The sequence below is a fragment of the Lissotriton helveticus genome, chromosome 7, assembly GCF_964261635.1.
Source record: "Lissotriton helveticus chromosome 7, aLisHel1.1, whole genome shotgun sequence".
NCBI lineage: Eukaryota > Metazoa > Chordata > Amphibia > Caudata > Salamandridae > Lissotriton > Lissotriton helveticus.
The window spans coordinates 1,964,126,014-1,964,148,945 of record NC_136068.1 but is presented as its reverse complement, the minus strand read 5'-3'; the positions used below and the strand labels follow the sequence as shown (position 1 = coordinate 1,964,148,945).

The 22,932-nt window shown below is 45.7% G+C and overlaps 1 protein-coding gene across 1 annotated transcript in view; it reads left to right on the top strand.

The window, feature by feature from the left end:
* LOC144770986 (putative cation-transporting ATPase 13A4) overlaps nt 1–22,932 on the top strand; it is a 722,230-nt gene that overhangs the window by 306,889 nt on the left and 392,409 nt on the right. The window contains exons 4-5 of the mRNA XM_078655855.1: nt 1,963–2,033; nt 20,624–20,704. Coding sequence (XP_078511981.1) covers nt 1,963–2,033; nt 20,624–20,704 — 152 coding nt within the window. The remainder of the gene's footprint in view (nt 1–1,962; nt 2,034–20,623; nt 20,705–22,932) is intronic.

Sequence of the window (22,932 nt, the reverse complement as noted above, 5' to 3'; positions counted from 1 at the left end):
ACAGAGATTGAGGTATTGTGACATGGTCAGTGACAACACTGATGACATCACTGATGATATCTCAAATGACAACACTGATGACATCACAGATTACATCATCCACTTAATATCTGATGCACCTCCTCACACACTAATATAACCTTTCATACACCCACTCTAAAATACAGACTACCATTGTCGAAACCATACACACACCAATACCAGTTAGTACATACCCACTCACTGATTCATAGGTCTAAACACACATCCACTCACTCACCCATACAGTTACTCATGCACACAGTCACTCATCGATACAGCCTCTGATATAAGTACTCATATACCCATACAGACACTCACATACGGCCACTCACCCATAGAGCTACTCACACACCTAGTCAGTCACCCAAAGATTCAATCACACTGCCATTTACTCACCTAAAAGAAAGTGGGTCATTTCATTAGTGGTGAAGGATGTGGGTCCTTCACAAGAAACTAGTCCGCAATCTTCTGTCTTCTGAGAACGACGCAATCTGTTGTGGCACGTGACTCTCTCAGGAAAGCAAGGCAGAGCAGTCCAAGGCCTACTCAGGGGAGGTGGTGCCCTCTTGTACTCCAGTCTTCAGGCACATGCTTGCTTAATTTCTGTCTAATTACCCTTTTGTGTGAGAGGGCCTTTGATCCTCCAGCAGACCAGCAGAGTAATCAATGTGACCCAGTAGTGTGAGTCAAAGGCCCAAATATAATTAGGAGCATGTTCAGAGTAAAATCAATCTTGAAGTTCAGACCTGAATTCAGTATCCTGACTTAGCGTAATGATGGTGCGTCAACTGAGGGGCATATTACCAAGCAATAGTGATAATTATCGCTATTGCTTGGTTAGAGACAAAATTTTACCGCTAAGCTGCGGCGATTTTTACCGCAGATAAACCTTGGTATTACCAAGGTTTATCGCAAATGCGATAAAAAACGGCCGCAATGCATGAATATCGCTGAAAAGTCAGCGATATTCATGCATTTCCGAGCTAATGCTCTTAGCCATGTTATCCACCTCCCATTGGATAACATGGCTAAGAACTGCTCAGGGCAGGTGTTAGCTTTTGGAGATATTCGCGCTTAGCGCGAATATCTCCAAATGTTGGTAATATGAGATAGAGATGTTAGCGACTGTTTCCAGTCGCTAACATCTTGGCACGCCCACTTTGCATGTCATTAGTGATAAATATCACTGACATGCAAAGTGGGGCCCAAGATGGTCGCTATCTCCTACTAGCTGTCGCTAACTGGTGTTAGCGACAGCTAGGTAATAGGGAGATAATTTTATCTCCGCTTTCTTGGCTTTTAAAGCCAAAAAAGCGGAGATAAACCCCCTTGATAATATGCCCCTGAGTCCCTTGGACTAACTATGGTGAAACTGCAGTTTGGGGAAGATTTCGAGATTTTACCGATAGTGTATAACACAACAAAGCACTATCAATACTATTATAAAGCCTGCACAAGTCAACAACGATCCATGAAGGGTTCCTTCTGGTAGAGCCTACTCATGCACAGGTCCTTGAGTGAGTTTGAGGGTCGTCTTAAACACAGCCCCACACATGTGCACTCAAGTGTGTGCATGTGTTCACATTCAACCAGCCTAGAGCTTATTACCGTAGTGGCAATGGGCCGTATCATAAAAAGTCACACTTGTAGTTATTAATCTGTATTCCATTTGTACAGAGCTTATAGTTACTGAGCCTTTGGTAGAAAGACTCATTCACAGCAACAGTCCATGAACCAGGGTGTCCAAGAAGAGAATAATCCAGTGGTGATCAAGAGAAAGAACTCATCCATCAAAGTACCCTTTCTTTTAGACCCAAAACTCATTAAGATCAATTCGTAGAAGGATGATATTTGAAACGTTGCATGTGTAACCTTCTCTTATATGATCACACTGTGGCGGGATGACGTGGTCTTCTGATACGGTCATGTTTGTTTCTGCAGGTCCGATGTATTCAGGTACAGAAGATTCGGTATGTTTGGGACAGCTCGGAGAACCGGTTCACGAAAATTGGGTATGGTTCGTTTTCTCTACACAAGGAATTGATGAACTGTATGCCTCCAGCTATAAGCTGATATTTTGGAAGTGGGGGAGGTTCAAGCATCCTATCGCCTCGGGCATCTTAGACCTGTTAGAGCCCGGCATAGGGTTGAGCCGGAGTCCCTGCTCCTGCAATGGCAAGTCACATAACTCCCAGGAAGAACACAAAAGTCCTACCCTCTTCAAGACCTGTTTAAGACAATCCTTCTGTGCCATCCAGATAAAGACTGCTAAAGTAAACCATTTTAACGATAGACCTACCTGTATTACATCTGTTTATAAACCAATAGATCCTCTTTTTCTCTTTGGTAGGCCCACTGGAAATTTCTCTGGCTGCCAATGAGAAGAGCATCAAAACACACAAGATGAGGGAGGGAATGTTGCACACTGCCAAAACATTCACCCCCAGTCACAGATCTGGGTTTAATCCATCGTTATTTTGCTCACCAAGCCACCCCAGTTCAGACATGGCTATATGCAAATCAGTCTGACCCTGTGCCTCATGGGAACAGTCCAGACCGAACTGCCAAGCCATGTCTTCCCTGGACCGGAGGTGAATGTTTTGCCATTGTGCAACATTCCGCCATCATCTTGTGTGTTTTGCTGATCACCGTGGTCTTGTGGGAGCTCTTTGACAATGAGATCACCCACCACTTGCCTTATCTCCTCCCAAAGGGATTGTAGTGTGGGGCACCTCCATAACATATGAATTATATGTGCCTCCCTCTCTCCACATCTTGGGCATGCAGCTGTCTCCGTCCCAAAATATCTCCTAATGCGGGATGGGGTGAGGTACACTCTATGCAGCATGTAAAAATTGATTAATTTAAATCTTTTCTTATGCGTTCTGTCACACCCGTAGCAGGATCATCGCTAGGGCTGTGGCATCATGTACAGCCGGGTACCGTTCCCTCTCTGGAGTACATTGCGCCAACAGCCATTGGATCAGCCAGCACAACTGGGCACCTATCTAATATCAGTCAGGGACAGCTGGCCTCCCTCCATCCTAGGATGCTTGATTCCGGTGAATGTTTTGCCATTGTGCAACCTTCCGTCCATCATCTTGTGTGTTTTGCTATAACCAGAGCATGACATGTTTTGCTCCTCCATCACTTCAGAAGACTGTGTTTGTCATTTCTCCTTGCTGTCTTCAGTTAATGCATGCCACAAGTGGCTCTTCTATTCGGTGGTCGCTGGCAAGCAAAGTCTTAAATATGCCTGGCCCTGACAAGATTTGATGACAAAGAGACAAATGGCATTTGAAGCTTGTGGTTATGATACAACCTTAAATGCCCTTTGGCCCCAACTCCAGTTCTTATCCCTCTTACTTCCTCATTGCCTCTCCACCTAAACTAATAGAATTCCTCTTATAGACGCTACAAAATTTCACCACAGTCAAGTACTGCAGCTACCTAATAACAGAATATTTTTCAGGCTAAATGACAGATTGTCTGCCATAATGTCTCTGTTTCACTCAACTAGTACTCCAGGTTACTGCTGGTGGCTTTGCACTGCCTTCAGGACTAGGATTGAGTCACTCCTGTGTTGACTTAATGGGTCTCATTTATGAGGCCGTGCGTCAGTTTTACGCCGCTGGTGCGTCACTTTTTGTGGCACACCAGTGGTGTAAAAAAAGCGCCTTGTTGCGCCATATTTACAAAGTGACGCATCTAGGTAGATGCGTCACTTTGTAAACCCCTGTGCCACATAAGAAAGGGTCGTAGAAGTTACGCAGTGAAATCTATGTGATTTCACTGCGCCACTTCTAGGACACAAATGTGTCAATTTCTTACGCCTGCCTCACAGCAGACGTAAGACTGACCGATATTTTTGTACTTACCTTAATGAAGATATAACTCCGATATTTTTGATGTCGATATTTTTGTGTCGATATTTTTGTATGTAGATATTCTGTCTGTCGATATTATGTCATAGATCCGCGAGATACGCGTAGCTCTACGTGAACTGCGTAGTGCGTTGTTTGTGATGATTGCACAGCGCCGGGTGCTTTTCCGCACTGTGCAATCATTGATAACGGCATCTTGCACAGTGCGAGCTGTCGTTTTCTGCCGCTCGAGTAGATTTTTACTCGAGCGGCAGCTTTCTCAACGAGGACTGGTAGTTTCTCATCGCGAGCGGTCGCGAGCATACACGACCACTCGCAATGAGAAACCTGACCTCCCCGCGTTGAAAATCTCGCCGCGAGGTTTATTTTCCACGCTCGCGATCGGCAACTTGATGTTGCTGATCGCGAACGAGGCAAAAGACTCTCCGGGATGTAATTTTGCTTCCTCATGGTCGCCAACTTGACGTTGAGGACCGCGAGCAAGCAAAAAATGACCAATGTGCTACGCTACGCGTGTTTGCACTGTGCTACGTGCAATTCGCGGATTGCGAAGTAGCGCAAACTTCACAAACTACGCGAGCGTAGCGTAGTGCTTTGCCCAGGGTTACTTATGTTGCAAGATAGTTGGTATATGCTTTCATGGCCACTTGCAAATTCACTACACAGCAGGATGTGCAGACTCCCTACATGGCATGTAGCACAATCTCTTTAAGGACATGTTGAATAAGTGATTGCATGACATTATTGAGTTGCAAATTTCATGGGAAATTTGAAACAAAGTAAATGACAAATATGTGACAGACTGAATAGTAATGGGTGGAATGCTTGAATTAATCTCAGCTGCAGGTAATTACTCTGGTTAGCATCCCAGTCCTTCTGTGTTTTGCACATCATACCACCTCAGTTTACACCCAGCCATGTGAACATCAATCTTGACCCTGCTCCAGTGGGAACAGTTAAGCCTGAACTGCCAGGCCAGGTCCTCCCAGAACCAGAACACACGCAACCCAAGTCCAGTATTGCCATGGATAAGGCTCTTCAGTAACGTGCAGCTTGGTTTCGGCACATCAAACCTTGATAATTGCTATATTTTACTACCCCAACAGCAATCAAAAGGGCCATTTTCATTGCTTGCACCAGGGCCCGCGGCATGCTTGCTGGTCCACTGCTGACTGACAGCACTGGCGTAATTAGCTTTGGAGCTCACAGATGCAGGTCGAAGCAGGCAAACCAAGAGTGTGTATGAGACATGGGGTAAAGTGTGCCCAATAATATTTGTTGTAAATGTAATGAAACCTTTGTCGCAAGTGACGCCACTCAGCTTATTTGGAACATCTTTCATGTGTCCCAATAGCACCACAAGGGGGTGGGGGCATAAGTTCCAGATCTAGCAGGTCTGGCACAGTGTGTTGTGAACTTTTCTCTATTCACACGTCTTCATGCTGATTGCGGGGAGTTTTCCCAGGAAAGTCCCACCCCCTGAGCTCAGGCTTCACCTTCAAGTCTTGAAGTCCCTGGGGCATATTACCAAGCAGGGCGATAGGCAATTATTGCCGCTTTAGCGGCCGTTTTCGGCCACTAAGCGGTGATGATTGTATCGCCCTATCAGCAAGCTGTCGCTAACAGCAGTTAGCGACAGCTTTAGGCGATAGTGAGCGGTTTGGGTCCCGCTTTGCATGTCAGCGATATTTATCGCTAATGACATGCAAAGTGGGCGTACCCAACCTGTTAGCGACTGAAAGCAGTCGCTAACGTCGCTATCGCGTATTAGCAAGGCAGGCGTAGCGATGGAAATATTCCTGCTATCACCAAAAACTAACGCCTGCTCTGACCAGTTCTTAGCCATGTTATCCAATGGGAGGTGGATAACATGGTGTTCTGCCTGATTTCTCAGATTAGATAGGACCAGCTCATCAGAGCATTACCAACTCAGCCAGAACGTTACCACCTCCCCCTCCCTAGGGCCTATTTACAACAGGTAACAACATATATCTACCACCTAAGGACAGGGAATTCCCAATATACATACCCAGACTTCCTATAATGTCAATCAATCGGCGGCCTCGCGGTCCCAGACGAACCCAGACTCCCCTACCCAGACGGCAGCATCAATATCGGCGATCTCGCGGTCCCAGACGAACCCAGACTTCCTACCCAGACGGCAGCATCAATATTGGCGATCTCGCGGTCCCAGACGAACCCAGACTTCCTACCCAGACGGCAGCATCAATATCGGCGATCTCGCGGTCCCAGACGAACCCAGACTTCCTACCCAGACGGCAGCATCAATATCGGCGATCTCGCGGTCCCAGACGAACCCAGACTTCCTACCCAGACGGCAGCATCAATATCGGCGATCTCGCAGTCCCATACGAACCCAGACTTCCTACGCAGACGGCAGCATCAATATCGGCGATCTCGCGGTCCCAGACGAACCCAGACTTCCTACGCAGACGGCAGCATCAATATCGGCGATCTCGCGGTCCCATACGAACCCAGACTTCCTACGCAGACGGCAGCATCAATATCGGCGATCTCGCGGTCCCATACGAACCCAGACTTCCTACGCAGACGGCAGCTTATCCTATGATTACTATTACATAAAGGGATCAATCTCACTATTCATCAGGGGTATAGTACTACAATATTCTGGATCACACAATGATTGCCAATTTGGATGATGTACAACCTATCCTTCAATCCAAGAGCTCCTCTCTCCCTTATTCAGTTACCACTTACCTGATCAGGGTTAGCATCTGTTCACATAGTAGCATCTGACTAGAAGAACAGGTTACCTTTTCATGCAAGAATAAGAAGCACATGTCGGTTCACTAAGAACTGGGGTATCTTTATTACAATAACAACAATAGCAACACATAATAGACACATACACAGATCTGCAGGGTCTCTGTAAAGACCACATCCACATCTAACTGGGACTGTAAATAGACTGCACACCGCTGAAAGGAAAAGGATCAGTAATACAATAGGGACAAGGTTAATGTTTTATGGGCACTAACATAACAGGACAGATATCACCTGATTAGTATGAAGTTTTGTTCTAGCTGTCATCTGGATTCCTCCCTCGTCTGTGATTCTCCTCTGCCCTCTGGACATGCATCTGCGCTGATCACTCTGCACTGGACACCTCTCCCCCACGAACTGTCTCCGCCTTCCAGCTTCAGTCTAATTGTTTCTGCCGCTCTGATAACCGTTCGCTCCACTAGCTTCTTCATTCTGTCTGATTATCTCTATTCAAATGTCCAATTCACTCCAGCTGCTCTCACAGATTAATATGACTTCAGTCTCTTCCAAAAGGCATCACTTCAGACTCCAGCTGATCACAACTCCTCCTGATAAGTAACTACTTATGACTGCTGTCTTCAGCTCCAAACATTGCTTCATCTCTCTCTGTTCAGAACACCATCTATTCACTACTGCTTCTAGTTTCTCTCTCTCTGGTTCCAGCTCACTGGCTGTCTGTCTTCCCTCTGTTCCAAGCATCCACTGTCTCTTCTCCCCTGCTCCATCTCCTCTCCTTCTGCACTCTAACTCTCTCCGTTCCAATCATCGACTGAACTCCTTCCAACCCAAAGTCTTTCTCCCTGGCTCCCTCTCTGCACTTCACTAATATGGAATGCTGTCTCCTCATGGAAAGTTCCAGCCATCAGCCTGCCGCCCACCAAATTCTTGTACCTCCCCGTACCAAGGACACGTTCCCAGCCGGCCGGCCCGATGTTGTGTCTTCGGCATGAAGAAAAATACAATCCTTCGACAAGGGCCAGCCTGAGCCGGTTCTCTCCAGGCAAACAACACCTCATAACTAAAACATCACCTTTACCCTGCAAGCATCTCAGTTCTGCAGGGACAGAAAGCAAAATGGAGTCTCTCTAGTTCTGGGCCTTGTAGGCCTGAGAAGGATGAAATAACACTTAGCTCTATCAGAGTACCTACACAAACCATACCAATATGTAATATAAAGTCAAGACAACAGGATCCACCCTCTACTATAGGTAGAATCATGAAAGGACACATAATTATGTCAAAGCCAATAGGCAATAGATGGATTAGAGTCAACAATAAGGGATCTATCATCATATTAAGCAGCTATCCTCTAGTTTATGCTTCTAGGTATGGCAAAAAGGCCTTAAAAGGACCAACACAAGGCAAGAATAGAGATTCAGGATGGTAGCAAGCTTAAAGTCACCATCACTCAGAAATAGAGCCTAAAAACCTAGCACTACACATGGCTAAGAGCATTTTGTCGCTAATGCGTGAATATCGCTGTATTCTCAGCGATATTCATGCTATCGCCGGAAAATGTATCGCTTTGGAGATAAACGTTGCTAATAGCACGTTATCTCAGCGATAATTTCCGGCGATGCTTAGCGATAAAAAATTAGTTGCTAAGCCTAGTTAGTGATAAATATCGCTAATCGTTGGTAATATACCCCCCTGTGTTATGTATGATCACATCAGGTCCAGCTCTAGACTTCTTGGTCTGGGAGGGCTATGCTGGACATGAATATGCAAAGGCGAAGTGCGCACAAATCAACAAAGGATTCTGGGAGGTCTGCTATCAAGACACTGGCAACATCTGTCCAATATGGACATGTTTTAGAAGAAAACTTTGCACTTCTTGGATCCATGACTGTTGACCATACACAGGGCCCATTCTATTGTCTGCGAATCTTAACTATCCTCTTATAGGAGCTGCCTGTTGTGTTTTCTGCTGAAGTGGGCGTGTCCTAGGATACACTGTGTGGTTCTGAAAATTCTGGACTCGTATCAACATTCTAGACTTGAGAATTAAACTTCGTCGTAACATGACGAATTTGGTATCAAAAGACCGAGAATGGCTAGTACACTAAGTAAAAGCATTTTTGTGAGTTGGCCTCACACAGGCAAATGGATCAAGCCAAATTCGATTCCAAAGGACACGTACACCTTGATTGACTTTTCTCTGACCTAGGCAAGTTGGAACCATTGCCCCAGGCCGAACCTGTTTGGTCAGTTCCTCTCCCAGTGGCCGAACGAGATAGCATCAAGGCAGGACAGGCCATAAACCTTCTCTTCGCACACACACTCTGCCGAATCTTGCTCACACCTGTCCCCGCTCTTTTCTCTCTCGCTTGCTTTATGATGGGGAGGTGCCCGTTTTATTGGGGGTCCACCGGTATCTGATGGAAATGCTGGACCTTGCCGGGTAATTTGTTATGGGCTGGACAAACAGAAATGTGGGCTGTCATCATGACTCTGCTTTTCCTTTGTATTGGAAACATTTTTATGATATAAGTAAAATGTGGAGAATGTTTGCCTAAAGCACAATATTTCGTATAAAAAGAGAAGCCTAACTTTGTGAATTTGAGCAGTCTCCTGAGAATATACATCCTGTGTGTTGTACTTCTAGGACCTGTTACTTGGTTGCAGCCAATAAAATTGATCCTTGACTTCACCTAGAAGACTCTGAGTTTCTGTGGTCTGAATCAGGAAAGTACTCGAGGTCTTTGGGTGTGGTCCCTGACACCGCTGGGTTACCGGTTCGTTACCGGTTCTGAAAAACCCAGTACCTCAGTTGGCGCCCAACGTTTGGGGTGATACCAGCGGTACCAGTCCAGCCAGAGGTTCGTGAGGAGCTTCGTGTGAAAATTCTGGAGGAAGGCCGCCACTTCATCGACCCCAGCATGTCGACGTGGTCCGAAAGTCTTTGCTGCGAGGTTCCCCGCTTCCCGACGGCTATGAAGGACTGCTGCCCTGGCTATCGCCCTGATTTGGACCCTTGAAGTTTGGTAGAGCGAAACGATAAGACGAGTCTTCTGGTGACGTCATCGATACCTCAGTTAAATATAAGTGGAGCGTCTCCCAGTCCTTAGTTGGTTCTTAGTTTTGGGTATCCTTTGGGATCATTTGTAACTTGCAAGTGCCAAAGCCGAAGGACTCGTGTATTCACGAGAAATATCGTAATCGATAATCCTTTGAAGTTTGGAGCTAGACTAGAGAACGAAGATGCCTGGTCTTAGCAGACTTGGAAATTTGTTTTGTCTTGGTTGTAATAAAAGGGACACCCGATTGGAGGACTCGTGTCCGGTTCCTCCAATTGGAACTCCAACTTATGAATTATATGTGAAACATGGAGTAGGCCCCATCACATATAACAAAGTGTGGATCAAATACACCAGAAAAGACGGTGTTTTAAAATGGCCCCAATACGGTAGCTTTGATACCGAAATCCTAGATAATCATGAAGTTAAACTTTTTAAAAAGAAAGCCCGGCCGGCAATGTTTGACTCTTTCCGCCTATGGCGTAAGGAAGCCAAACAGAAGGAAATTAAATTAGCAAAGAAAAATAAGAGAGAAAGGGGTATTTCGATAATGCAAGCTGCTATGCAGTATAAAGACAATGAAGAAGAACAGATGAGTGAGCAGTTGCACAGGCAACGTAAAATGGTAATAGATAAATGCTATCCAGTTTTACCGCGTCTTCAGCAAGATGTAGCAAAAGAACTTGAAAAAAATCCGTTAATGTCGCATTTGTTAAGTTCGCCACCTCCCTATGTGCAAAATGCTACGGCACCTCTGCAACCTTTAGTTGCGCAACCCGTGGTTGCATTGCCTCCTGCTCCTCCACAACACCCACCAGCTATTCTTCAGCTGGCTCCTGCTCCTTCGGTGCAACCTCCTCAGGGCCCACCGATCACATCTGCTTCACCTGTGCTTTCTACGACTTTGCCTAAAGCACCTTCTATTTCTCCTAATGCTCCCTCTGCTATTGCCTCTGCTATAGCCTTATCTCACCCTGTTTTTCCGCCCGTTCTTCCGTCAGTTTCTCCTTCCGTTCGACAGAGAATGGCCAACACTGTTACTAATCTTTTCTCACCTTTCTTCGGGTCGCCTAATACTACCCCTAACCCGGAACGAAGACAGTTGCGGAGTCAACTGCCTGACTATCAAGAGAGAGATTTACTGAATCGTTTAGCGCATAAATGGGTTATCGACGCTGTAAGGTATGATGTAGAGTCTGTCATGGAAGTCTTCCGTCAATGGGAAGCACCTAAGCAGAGATATGTTTTTGAACAAATGTTCGTTTTTCTCTGCGAAGATTTGGAAGACAATGATCTGGAATACAACCCGCCCGAGTTGTGTCGTGTACGATTCGACTTCGCAGAAGGCATGATCGTAGGTTCCGATGTTGAGAAAGCAGTTGAGACATTGTTGTCGTATCGGAGTAAAGGGGGCACTTCTCGATCACTATTTGAGCGCGACGCATCCGGTAGGAAAAAGGCGCGACAGTACCCCATGAGAGAAGTTCCTCCAGTTTGGAAGGAAGAAGTAGCAGCTGGTCCTGGTAATGTTCCACCACTTGTGCCAGCACACTTTCAGCATGTGTGGGTACATGTTCCTTGGAAGCGAACTGAAGTTTTAGCCCTTAAACAGACATTGCCTGATCCCCGTAAAAATCCCGCAGGGTATTACAAAGAGTTGTCACAGACTGCTGGGTCATGTATAATGAATTTAGCAGACATAGACATGTTGTTTGGGAACGTTGTTCCACAGCCTTTATGGGGAAAGATTCGTCATGTAGATCATGATCAGGAGTTAGGTGACTCATGGGCTAATATTACTGCTGCAGATGGCCGGCAAGTTGGTGGTGCTAAGCCTGAGCCTTTAATAGCTGAACTTCCTGGTAAAATAATTGATTACATGAAGACGATAATGCCTGCGATACGTGTAAACTGGGATAAGTTGTCTGCATGTAAGCAGAAGAAAGAAGAAACGGTGTCTGATTTCTTCACCAGGTTTGATGAAATGTTTGTCGACCACAGTGGTCAAGATATGAGCACAGAAGGTGGTCAGCGATTGTTCGTCAATAAATTTGTGCACAATCTGCTTCCAGAATTGTGTAAAAAGTTGAAAGATTCAGAGAGTTCTTGGGCAGTTTCCTCTTCAGCACAGATATTGGCTACTGCACAATATTACGAAAATAGAGACAAAGACGAGAAAGATAGAGCATAAAAGAAAACTAAAGAACTGAAAACGAAGGTTTTGTTACAGCAAGCATACCCACCACGTGGTGGTAGTGGCCAGAATAATGGTGGTCAGAATAACTATCAGAATAATTATCAGCAGCCTCAACAGTATCAGAGGAACTCGCAAAGAGTCGAGTATACTCAGCCACGTGTTCCTGTAGGCCCCAACCAGTGTTCGTATTGCAAGGAAGAGGGTCATTTCAAGAATAGTTGCCCTATTCTGTTACAACGTGCAAATGGTGCTTCTGGTGTAAGAGGTCGAGGTGTTCAGCAAGCACCTAGAGGTAGAGGACGTGGAAACGTCCTCCAGAACGCACGTCCCCTTCCACCTCAAAATTCTATGAATAGTTTCGATCAGCAGAATAACGCATCTGGTAGGACAGCCCAGTACTATACTGATGATTATTATACAGAAGATGAGCAGTGGGAAGGTAATGATTGCTAGGACAGCCGTAGACAAAGAGAGGGAGTTGTTTCAGTTCCAGTAGATCAGAGTGGACCATACGTTGGGGTGATTACATCAGGTGTGTCAGAGCCTTTTCTGTTGGATACTGGTGCTACAAAGAGTTCTATTATGCACTCCAAACTCCCTGGCGCACCTTTGTCTGGCGAAACGAATGTTTCTGTAGGTTTTTCTGGCGCCCCGGTTAGAAATCCGATTTCTGACCCTTTGTCTCTTTCTGTTGGTCCTTGCAAATTAGAAGCACCCCTTATTCTGACAACAGGTTGTGGTGAAAACTTGTTGGGATTAGATCTGTTAAAAAGATTGTATGCGACTCTGTACTGTTCTCCTTCGGGAGTACAGGTTACACTGGGTAAGAAAGTGGTTTCTCCGATGTACTTGTCAAGGGATAAGCTTCCAACGGAATTGTCGTTTCTGCCTGATATTCTTTGGGCTACTGGTCCTAATGATGTGGGTCTCTTGGAAATATCGCCATATGTTATAACATTGAAAGCCAATGTTAAATTGCCATGAATTCCCCAATACAAAATATCTAGTGAAGGTGAAAAAGCATTGCTAGCGATCGTATACGATCTGATTGAAAAGGATGTGATTGAAGAGACTAGAGGCAACGTTTGCAATAGTCCTGTTCTGCCTGTTTTGAAACGAACGGATACTTCTCAGCCACCTGTTTACAGATTTGTGATTGATCTGAGAGAGGTCGATAAAATAGTTGTGCCACAATTTCCAGTTGTCCCCGACATTACTGCCCTATTGACTATGATTCCAGCTTCTGCAACATGGTTTTCGGTGATTGACTTGAAGAATGCTTTCTTCAGCATCCCGATTGCTGAAGAGAGCAGGGACATTTTCGGCTTCAGTTTAGGAGGACGAAGCTTCCGCTTTAAACGAGCTCCACAGGGCTACTGTGAAAGTCCATCAATATATAGTCAAGCTTTAAAGACACAGCTTGATACAATTGTTTTACCTGATGGTGCTACTCTTGTACAGTACGTTGATGATTTGCTTGTGGCTGCAGATACTGAGGAAATCTGTAAGAAAGCCACGTTGTTATTGTTGCATCATCTGTGTGATTTGCATCACAAGGTGTCACTTTCCAAATTACAATATTGTCGACAAGAAGTGACCTACTTAGGTCATCTCTTATCAAAGGAGGGAAGGAAACTGACCCCAGAAAGAATTCAGGCAATAGCGAAATTGAGTGTGCCGAGAACACAGAAAGAAGTGCGTGCTTTCTTGGGTATTACATCGTACTGTAGGCAATGGATACCAAATTTTTCGTTATTAGCCAAACCTCTGGTGGCATTAACGTGTAGAGATACACCCAATCCCGTTCCTTGGTCTGAAGAGTGTCAGAAAAGTTTTTCTGAATTGCGCACAGCATTATGTTCGGCTCTTGTGTTAGGTACCCCCAACTACAGGAAGCCCTTTACATTGTACATCCATGAAAAAGAGGGTTGTGCATTGTCCGTGGTAATGCAGTTATTCGGTGACAAGCAGCGTCCATGTGCATATTTTTCGTCGACTTTGGATCCGGTAGCTAAAGCATTGCCGAGTTGTTTAGGAGCAACAGCGGCAGCAGCTGTTTCTATTCGACAGTCTGCTGGTCTAGTGATGAATAATATGCTAGTTGTGATGGTCCCACATGCAGTAAACACGTTGTTAAACAGAACCATGACACAGCACTTAACTAGTGCTCGATTGTCAGGTTACGAATTAACATTGCTAGCGAGTCATGTGCATATAAAAAGATGCAACTCTCTCAATCCAGCTACGTTGTTGCCAATTGTAGAGGAATTAGATGCTTCAGAACAGCATGATTGTTTTCTTAGAACCGAAGAAGAAACGAAAGGGAGAGTAGATCTCCAAGACACTCCTCTTGCTGAATGTGATGGTACATTGTGGGTGGATGGTTCATGCTTCAAGCTCCCGAATGGTGATACGACTGCAGCATATGCTGTCACGACTTTGCATACAATTGTTGAAGCTGCACGTATTCCACATAATTCAGCTCAGGAAGCAGAATTTATTGCACTCACGAGAGCATGTGTGTTGTCAAAAGGAATGAAAGTGACTGTCTATACCGACAGCCAGTATGCGTTTGGTGTGGCTCACAGTTTTGGACGATTGTGGAGAGAACGTGGGTTCCTGACTTCGCATGGAGCTAAGATTCAGCATGGTCAGTTGGTGAATGAGCTTCTTGAATCACTGACCTTGCCTCTGCAAATGGCGATTGTGAAATGTAGTGCTCACAAGAAGGTGACTGATGATGTTGGTCGTGGAAATGCATATGCTGACGAAATCGCGAAAGAAACTGCAAGGAATGTGATGAGCCGAATGTATGTTGCAGGCCCTGCAAGATGGGTTGGTGATGTTGGAATGTGTGAAGACACGATAGAGAGTGTGAAGTCGATTCAAGCTGAGGCTACAGAGAAAGAGTTGAATGTGTGGAGAGAAAGTACGGGTAGAATGGATGCAAATGGCTGTTGGGTGGAATTGTCAGAGCATCAGAGATGGTTGTTACCCGATGCGTACATGCTTGTAGTGGTTACAATGGCTCATGGAATGGCTCATATTAGCGTGAAAGGGATCTGCAAGTTGTTGGCCCCAGTATGGCAAAATTCAGGAATTCCCAAGTGTGCAGAGAATGTCGTCAAGAATTGGATGGTGTGTCTGAAACACAATCCTGGTAGGGGAACCCCAACTCCAGCTGGTCATTTTGCACCTCCTACGTATCCGTTTGAGGTTTTGCAGCTAGATTTCATCCACATGGAGAGGTGCAACAATTTAAAATATGTACTCGTTGTTGTTTGCGCCTTCTCAAGATGGGTGGAAGCATACCCCCTAAAAGACAATACTGCCTTGTCCACAGCGAAAGCCCTTGTGAAAGAGTTCTTCCCTACATTTGGAATGCCTAGAATGGTCTGGAGTGATGACGGAAGTGAATTTGTGGGTCAAGTGATGAAGAAAGTATGTGAAGGGCTAGGCATTCAACAGAAGTTCCACGCTGCAAATCACCCCCAATCAGCTGGATTAGTAGAATATTACAATGGCACGCTTAAGTTAAAACTGGCCAAAATTCAAGCGAGCACAGGTCTTAAATGGCCTGATGCTCTCCCTTTAGCACTCCTATCCACCAGAATGACTGTGCATTCGCGAGTGAAACTTAGCCCCTATGAGATAGTCTTCGGCCGCCCGGCCAACATATGGGGAGTGCCAAGGCCCACAAAGTTCAGCGAACTAGAACACCCTGTTTTGCTTGATTATCTGTACGAATTGATGGCTAAATTGCGTGTTTTGCATCAACAGGTTCATGACACCCTGCCTCCGGTCTCTGAAACTCCAGGTCACGCCATCGACCCTGGATCCTGGGTGCTGGTCAAGAACTTTCAGCGAACCAAGAACGACCAGCGCAGGTGGACCGGACCGCACCTCGTCCTTCTTTCCACAAGATCAGCTGTTCGAGTGGAGGGGAAGGCTAACTGGATCCACAGGATCCACTGCAAACGGATCCCTCTACCGCTGCCGTACGACAAGTGGGTCCAGAAGGGTTGGGCGACTCAGAAACTTAAACCGTGCCACGCTTTCTGCCTTTCAGTGATGCACGAGTAAAAGGAACATTTACTGAACAAGAGAGCGAGAACATTTTGCAACCAGTTGTATCACCGTCATTTCGATTGAACACTTCAGAACCTGAACTCCTTTTTCATGATAATACAATACCAGGAAAACAACGGTATAGTTTGAGGCCGAGAAATATGAACTAATAAAAGTGGTTTTTTTCATTCCAAAGTACTATTTTTGAAAATGCAGCTCTCCCATCTGAGAAACTTCCTTATTTTTGTTTTTCGAACCGCCATCCGGGTTCCGCTGCTAGGGCCGCGATTGCCCAAAAGTCTTTGGGGTGCAGCTGACGACGTTAGGTCGGCAGTTCTGGTTGGTCCAAGGGAGTTGCCCTAGACTGACAGAAGAATTCCTTAGCAGAATCAACCTCCCATCGCGGGCAACACCTTAGAGAGGATGGAGTTTGTCGAGATGGAGAGACCTGCCAAGGAAATGAACTTTAAACACAGATTATGTAAAATAATGACAAAGAAAAGCTTTTTGATATTGAGCATTTTTATGTTATTCAGTGTGATGACATTTTTATTAGGTTATGTTTTATTCTCTTTTCGAGTAACATTTGCACCCACAGCATCGCCCATACCCCCCCCCTACTGTTTCCTCTCATTCTTTTCAACCCCTTCCTGAACACGAATCAGCTAGGAGATTAGAGTTCATTAATAACTCCTTTGTTCAGCTTTTACACCAACACCAACTTGTATTGAACACGACTAACTGTTGGGTGTGTGGTCTTATGCCTCACACAACGGATAAAGGTATCCCTTATCTGGTCCTGCCTTACAGCCACAACGGTTCTGTGTGGGCATACAGAACAATGTTCATATATGCACATGAGATCTACCCCCTACGTTCTGTAACAGACAATCCTAAGAATAGTGCTCTAGTTAAGGGTATAGTCGACATGATTAAGGAAGGTATTTCTTATGAGACTATCCCGAGAGACGAGACACAAGTATACATAGGATGGAACGTGACTGGATATGGAGCTACCCTGAGTGAGAAACAGCAAGCTAAGAGATCTTCTCCGATCTGGATTGTACCCCATCAGGGTCACCTGTGTCTGCAAGGTATTGGCAAGAATCCCAGAACTCAGTTAGGGAAGAGTGTCCGCACTAAAACGTATGTTTTTGCAGCCCAGACTTCCCCATCGTTTTTAGCAGCTAAGGGTACCAATTTCATCTGCCATGATAGAGCCTATATATGGTTGCCCCATGACTTCTCGGGCACATGTTTTGTTTCGTTCCTGCTGCCTCCCACTTACACAGCAGCGGCAGATTACCACAAGACAAGGATAGTTAGAGGTGTCTTGAGTAAAGAAGACACTGCAGGTCAAGAATCTGGGGACTTCGTAAAGGGTTTTCTGCCGTTCTGGGGACCCATGGTTAACAGCAGGAACATAAGGCAATTGACAAGGGTAGTTGAATCCACCGTAGTTGAAACTGCTGGTGCCCTTAGTAACTTGACTTCTGAGCTCCAGTTGGATCGTCTTATGACCCTTCAGAACAGGGTTGCTTTAGATGTCATACTTGCAGACCGAGGTGGAGTATGTAAATTGATCCAATCGAGTTGCTGTGTTTTCATCCCAGATAACGCTCCAACAGTGTACCAGGCCATCTCCAAACTACATAAGATTTCCGAATCTATTCATGTGGATAAAGGAGATTGGTCGTTAATGGGATGGTTCTGGGAACTGATATCCGGCTGGGGATGGAAAATTCTGATGGTCATTGGGATGGTCTTAGCCATTCTTTTCCTGATCTGTCTTTGCGTGCAGTGTGCTCCTGCAATATGTGGCCTCTGTGCTACATCATTTGTAAGGAAACCTGTATCAGGAGACGAGCTAAGTACTAGGATGATGCTACAGCAGCATCTAAATGACTTTAGGAATATAGACCTGGACTCAGATTAGCATGAGATTAGGTTAAATTGCCTATGTAAGGGCAAAAGGAGGGTCTGTGGTTCTGAAAATTCTGGACTCGTATCAACATTCTAGACTCGAGAATTAAACTTCGTCGTAACATGACGAATTTGGTATCAAAAGACCGAGAATGGCTAGTACACTACGTACAAGCATTTTTCGTCATATTCGAGTGACGATTTCGCCTCGAATTCGTCATTTTCGTTCTGAACCCTTGGCTTCCATTTTGTGTATGGCAGCCATTTTGTGAGTTGCCCTCACAAAGGCAAATGGATCAAGCCAAATTCGATTCCAAAGGACACGTACACCTTGATTGACTTTTCTCTGACCTAGGCAAGTTGGAACCATTGCCCCAGGCCGAACCTGTTTGGTCAGTTCCTCTCCCAGTGGCCGAACGAGATAGCATCAAGGCAGGACAGGCCATAAACCTTCTCATCGCACACACACCCTGCCGAATCTTGCTCACACCTGTCCCCGCTCTTTTCTCTCTCGCTTGCTTTATGATGGGGAGGTGCCCGTTTTATTGGGGGTCCACCGGTATCTGATGGAAATGCTGGACCTTGCCGGGTAATTTGTTATGGGCTGGACAAACAGAAATGTGGGCTGTCATCATGACTCTGCTTTTCCTTTGTATTGGAAACATTTTTATGATATATGTAAAATGTGGAGAATGTTTGCCTAAAGCACAATATTTCGTATAAAAGGAGAAGCCTGACTTTGTGAATTGCAGCAGTCTCATGAGAATATACATCCCGTGTGTTGTACTTCTAGGACCTGTTACTTGGTTGCAGCCAATAAAATCGATCCTTAAATTCACCTAGAAGACTCTGAGTTTCTGTGGTCTGAATCAGGAAAGTACTCGAGGTCTTTGGGTGTGTTCCCTGACACCGCTGGGTTGCCGGTTCGTTACCAGTTCTGAAAAACCCAGTACCTCAACTGCTGTTCAGTTGTGGATGGTAGCAGATAGATGAGATACCATCAGCTTCCATCTGTGCTGGGCGACTTCTGTTTACAGATTGCAACAGCGTCACTGGTCCATAGTTAAATGATTTAAAGAAACTTTTACAGAGATTTAGTAGTTCTCCTCAGGTGTTTCTGGTAACATAAATGACAAATTGTGCTTTCTTTGTCTTCAAAAAGGTTTACATAAAATACACAAAAAGCATAGAATGACAAGAACCCCATGTCTTTAAGAAGGTCTGCAACATCCTTCCCTAGTATATTGTCTGGAGGCCAATGGCGACTGGAAAATCTTGAAAATGGTGGGGAATAGTGTACTTGCTGCGGCTACCTTACATTCTTTGTGCTGTTTCTAAGCGACAGCGCAACCAACAGTATTGGAGCGCTCTGCCAATTCATGGCACAAGACCAAGTATGTCGAAGAGACAAGACATGATATAAAGAAATAATTAAAAAAATAAACATAACAAAGAAAAATGTACTTACCTCAGCAGTCGATCTTCTTTACATCCTTTGAAGAATGACCTACCTTATTAATATTTATTAAGCAGGTGCCATTTGAGACCCTCTGTAATTGACTGTACTAACAGCGATGGTGGCCTGCAAGTGACAGCACACCACCATTCCTATGACTGAATTCCAAAACTAAAAATGTTTTTTAAAGCAGGCTGGGTTCCTCTGAACAACCAGTTCTGAGAAAAAAGTTTTTTTTAGAACTCCCCTCTCCCCCAGGCTCTCAGCATGATTTTCAATGATAAAGGGGTTCTCAGGGGTCATTAGCTCATCAGTGGTTTGCACCCGAGACTCTTCGTGACGCGCCACTGGCTGCATGTCACACTATTGTACAGTCTATATGCCAAGGTGGCTCAGGCGTTACCAATGGGGCGCTGCGCTACCTGCAGCCTGTGCGGCCTCACCATGTAGTGCTCGGGTACTTTTGTGTTTTTTTTTTGGGCACTGGTAGGGTCTCCTTTATATAAATGTTGCAGGCATACAATTAATGATCCCAGCTAGGCCCCATTGGCTAGGGCGCCACCACTGACTGTCCCTCACCTCCTCTCTTAAGGACGCCCTAGAATACACCAGCCTGTACTGCTTGTGCCACTGTGCAGTCATGGGCTGTTCTGTTGCCACTGGACCTCTCATCTTTGACCCCCCCACCCCCCCCCCCCAGGTTGTGACACTCCATCATAGCACTAGAAGGGGCTCCATCTTCCTCCAGCTCCAGCTGTGGCAGTAGGACCTGCAGGCTGCTTGGACAGCTCACCTTCTGTGCCCTCTGTTGCTCAGTCGGGGCTATAAGTTCACTCATGGTGAAGGTTACAAGGATAGTGATATATTAATGGACCCAGTCGCAAAAGCTGTGTTAGCAGCAGCTATCTTGGGTCCTGGCAGTCTTTCTCTCCAAGATTACAAACTTTACCAATATTGAAGCATGCATTTGTAAGCCTTTCACACCCCTTCCTAGTTACTGATTCAATAGACCACATTTTAGCCTTCTCTGATGGATGAAAGACTGAGTCAGTTTGGAGAATGTTTCCTGTAGTTGCTCAAAGGTGTGTGCAGCAGGCTCCTTAACACACTGAGCTATCTTAATCAGCTTAGATCAATGAGTAGCAATCCATCTGAAGTAAAGGAATAAGAAGGCCTCTTGGATGAATGTAAATGTATCAGATATTTGTCAATTATAAAATATGCAAAACAGTGTCTTGTGTTCTCATTTCAGGGCTCTGGAGGACAGGTACTCCTGCACCGACATACACACACAGCTCGGATCCGGATTCACAAGCGAAGAACAAGAAATCAGGTAGAAAGACCCTGAGCCAGTGCTCAAAATGAGCAGCACATTACACTTTACTGGTGTTAAATGCACTCCATGTAGTACTTACAGGCACTGAGAAGAAATGAGGATTTAACAAGAGCTCTTTGAAGGTTTATGGGGCTAATTATCTGAGGTCTTCTACTGCACTTAAAATATTTTTGGGGGGATTCAAATTGTTTCACATTGTTCAACATGCATGCTTGCAAAACTGAAAACAAAGAGATGATGGACGGAGTGCTGAAACTTTTCAGAGACTCACACCCAGTCACAGATCTGGGTTTAATCCATCACTATTCTTTAGCCCACTCTGCCACCCTAGTTCAGACATGGCCATATGCAAATCAGTCTGACCCTGTGCCTCATGGGAACAGTCCAGCCCGAGCTGCCAAGCCATGTCTTCCCTGGACCGGAAACAAGCATCCTAGGACCGGTTTCGGGCTAACAGCCCTCATCAGCCGGGCTTGCTTGAATCCAGTGGCAAAGTGAGCAAGGGACCCACTTCTGGGCATACCCTGCCACACTTATGGCAAACAAAGTGGTACAAAAGGGGGTGGTGATGGACAGTGCATCTGAACCAATCAAACACTCACACCCAGTCAACAGATCTGGGTTTAATCCATCACCGTTCTTTATCCCACTCTGCCAACCCAATTCAGACATGGCCATATGCAAATCAGTCTGACCCTGTGCCTCATGGGAACAGTCCAGCCCGAGCTGCCAAGCCATGCCTTCCCTGGACCGGAAACAAGCATCCTAACACCGGTTTCGGGCTAACAGCCCTCATCAGCCAGGCTTGCTTGAATCCAGTAGCAAAGTGAGCAAGGGACGCACTTCTGGGCATACCCTGCCACACTTATGGCGGCCAAAAGCGGTACAAAAGGGGGTGGTGATGGACGGAGCATATGAACCAATCAAACACTCACACCCAGTCAAAAGATCTGGGTTGAATCCATCACCGTTCTTTAGCCCACTCTGCCACCCCAGTTCAGACATGGCCATATGCAAATCAGTCTGACCCTGTGCCTCATGGGAACAGTCCAGCCCGAACTGCCAAGCCATGTCTTCCCTGGACCGGAAACAAGCTTCCGAGGACCGGTTTCGGGCTAACAGGCCTCATCAGCCAGGATAGCTTGAATCCAGTGGCAAAGTGAGCAAGGGACTCACGTCTGGGCATACCCTGCCAACTTAGGGAGAACAAAGCAAACGCAAGGAAATGATGGACGGAGCGCTGAGACTTTTCAGACACTCACTCACTTTCAGACACACAAACACTCACCACCAGCCACAGTCAACATATCTGGGTTGAATCATCATCGTTCTTTAGCTCACTCCACCACCCCAGTTCAGACACAGCTATATGCTAATCAGTCTTCAACCCAGGTCTGTGACTGGGGGTGAGTGTGAAAAGTTTCAGCGCTCCGTCCATCTTCTCCTTGTGTCGTCCTTTGCTTGCTCTAAGTCCTTGTTTTTGGTTTCCAAACTGCACATTCTGTAAGTAGAGGTCTGTGAAATGTATGCAATTTGCTGTCACAAAATTATGCAAAAAGCCAAATCCTACACTTAGACCAATATTTTAGTGCCAGCTGCATCAACTGCACTAAAAACACCAGTACCGAAAACAGCTGCAGCTCATATTCTCGTAGTTTGAGTTGATCCTGCGCTTCCACAGCACAGCCTTGCTGTTCAAAGATGGCCCCCACATTCATGGTAAGTCGCCATGTTAGGCTTTGGGAGTTATTGCGTCAAGCAGCAAAGTATCAGTGAGATGTTACAGAGACCTCTGCTGTGCCTTCCATGAGCCAGCATCAGTGTCAAGGGACAAATGGCTCCATCTCTGAAGTGACTACAGTGCTACAGGCAGTCAGTGTGCACACTCCTCACACACCAGAGACCTTCCCAGCCCCCTCCAGTGATCCTCTGCTTGCCCCTTTAATTCCACACATAGGTCAGAGGTGACAGATGCAGGGCTGTCAAGATTCCTTTGTCCATGACTGAGGATCTCATCAAGTCAGGCTCTTGTGTGCACTGAAGCACTTGTCCTGTTTATAGCATCATATATAGAGGACTGCAAGAGAGCAATGAACAGACCTGGACTGGAGAAGCTGCTCATTCATGGACCTTGGAAACATCACAGCTCTGATGATGCAGCATTCACTGGGACATGTACTGATGTAGCATGCACTGGGACATGTGGGGCAGATGCGATCAGCTGC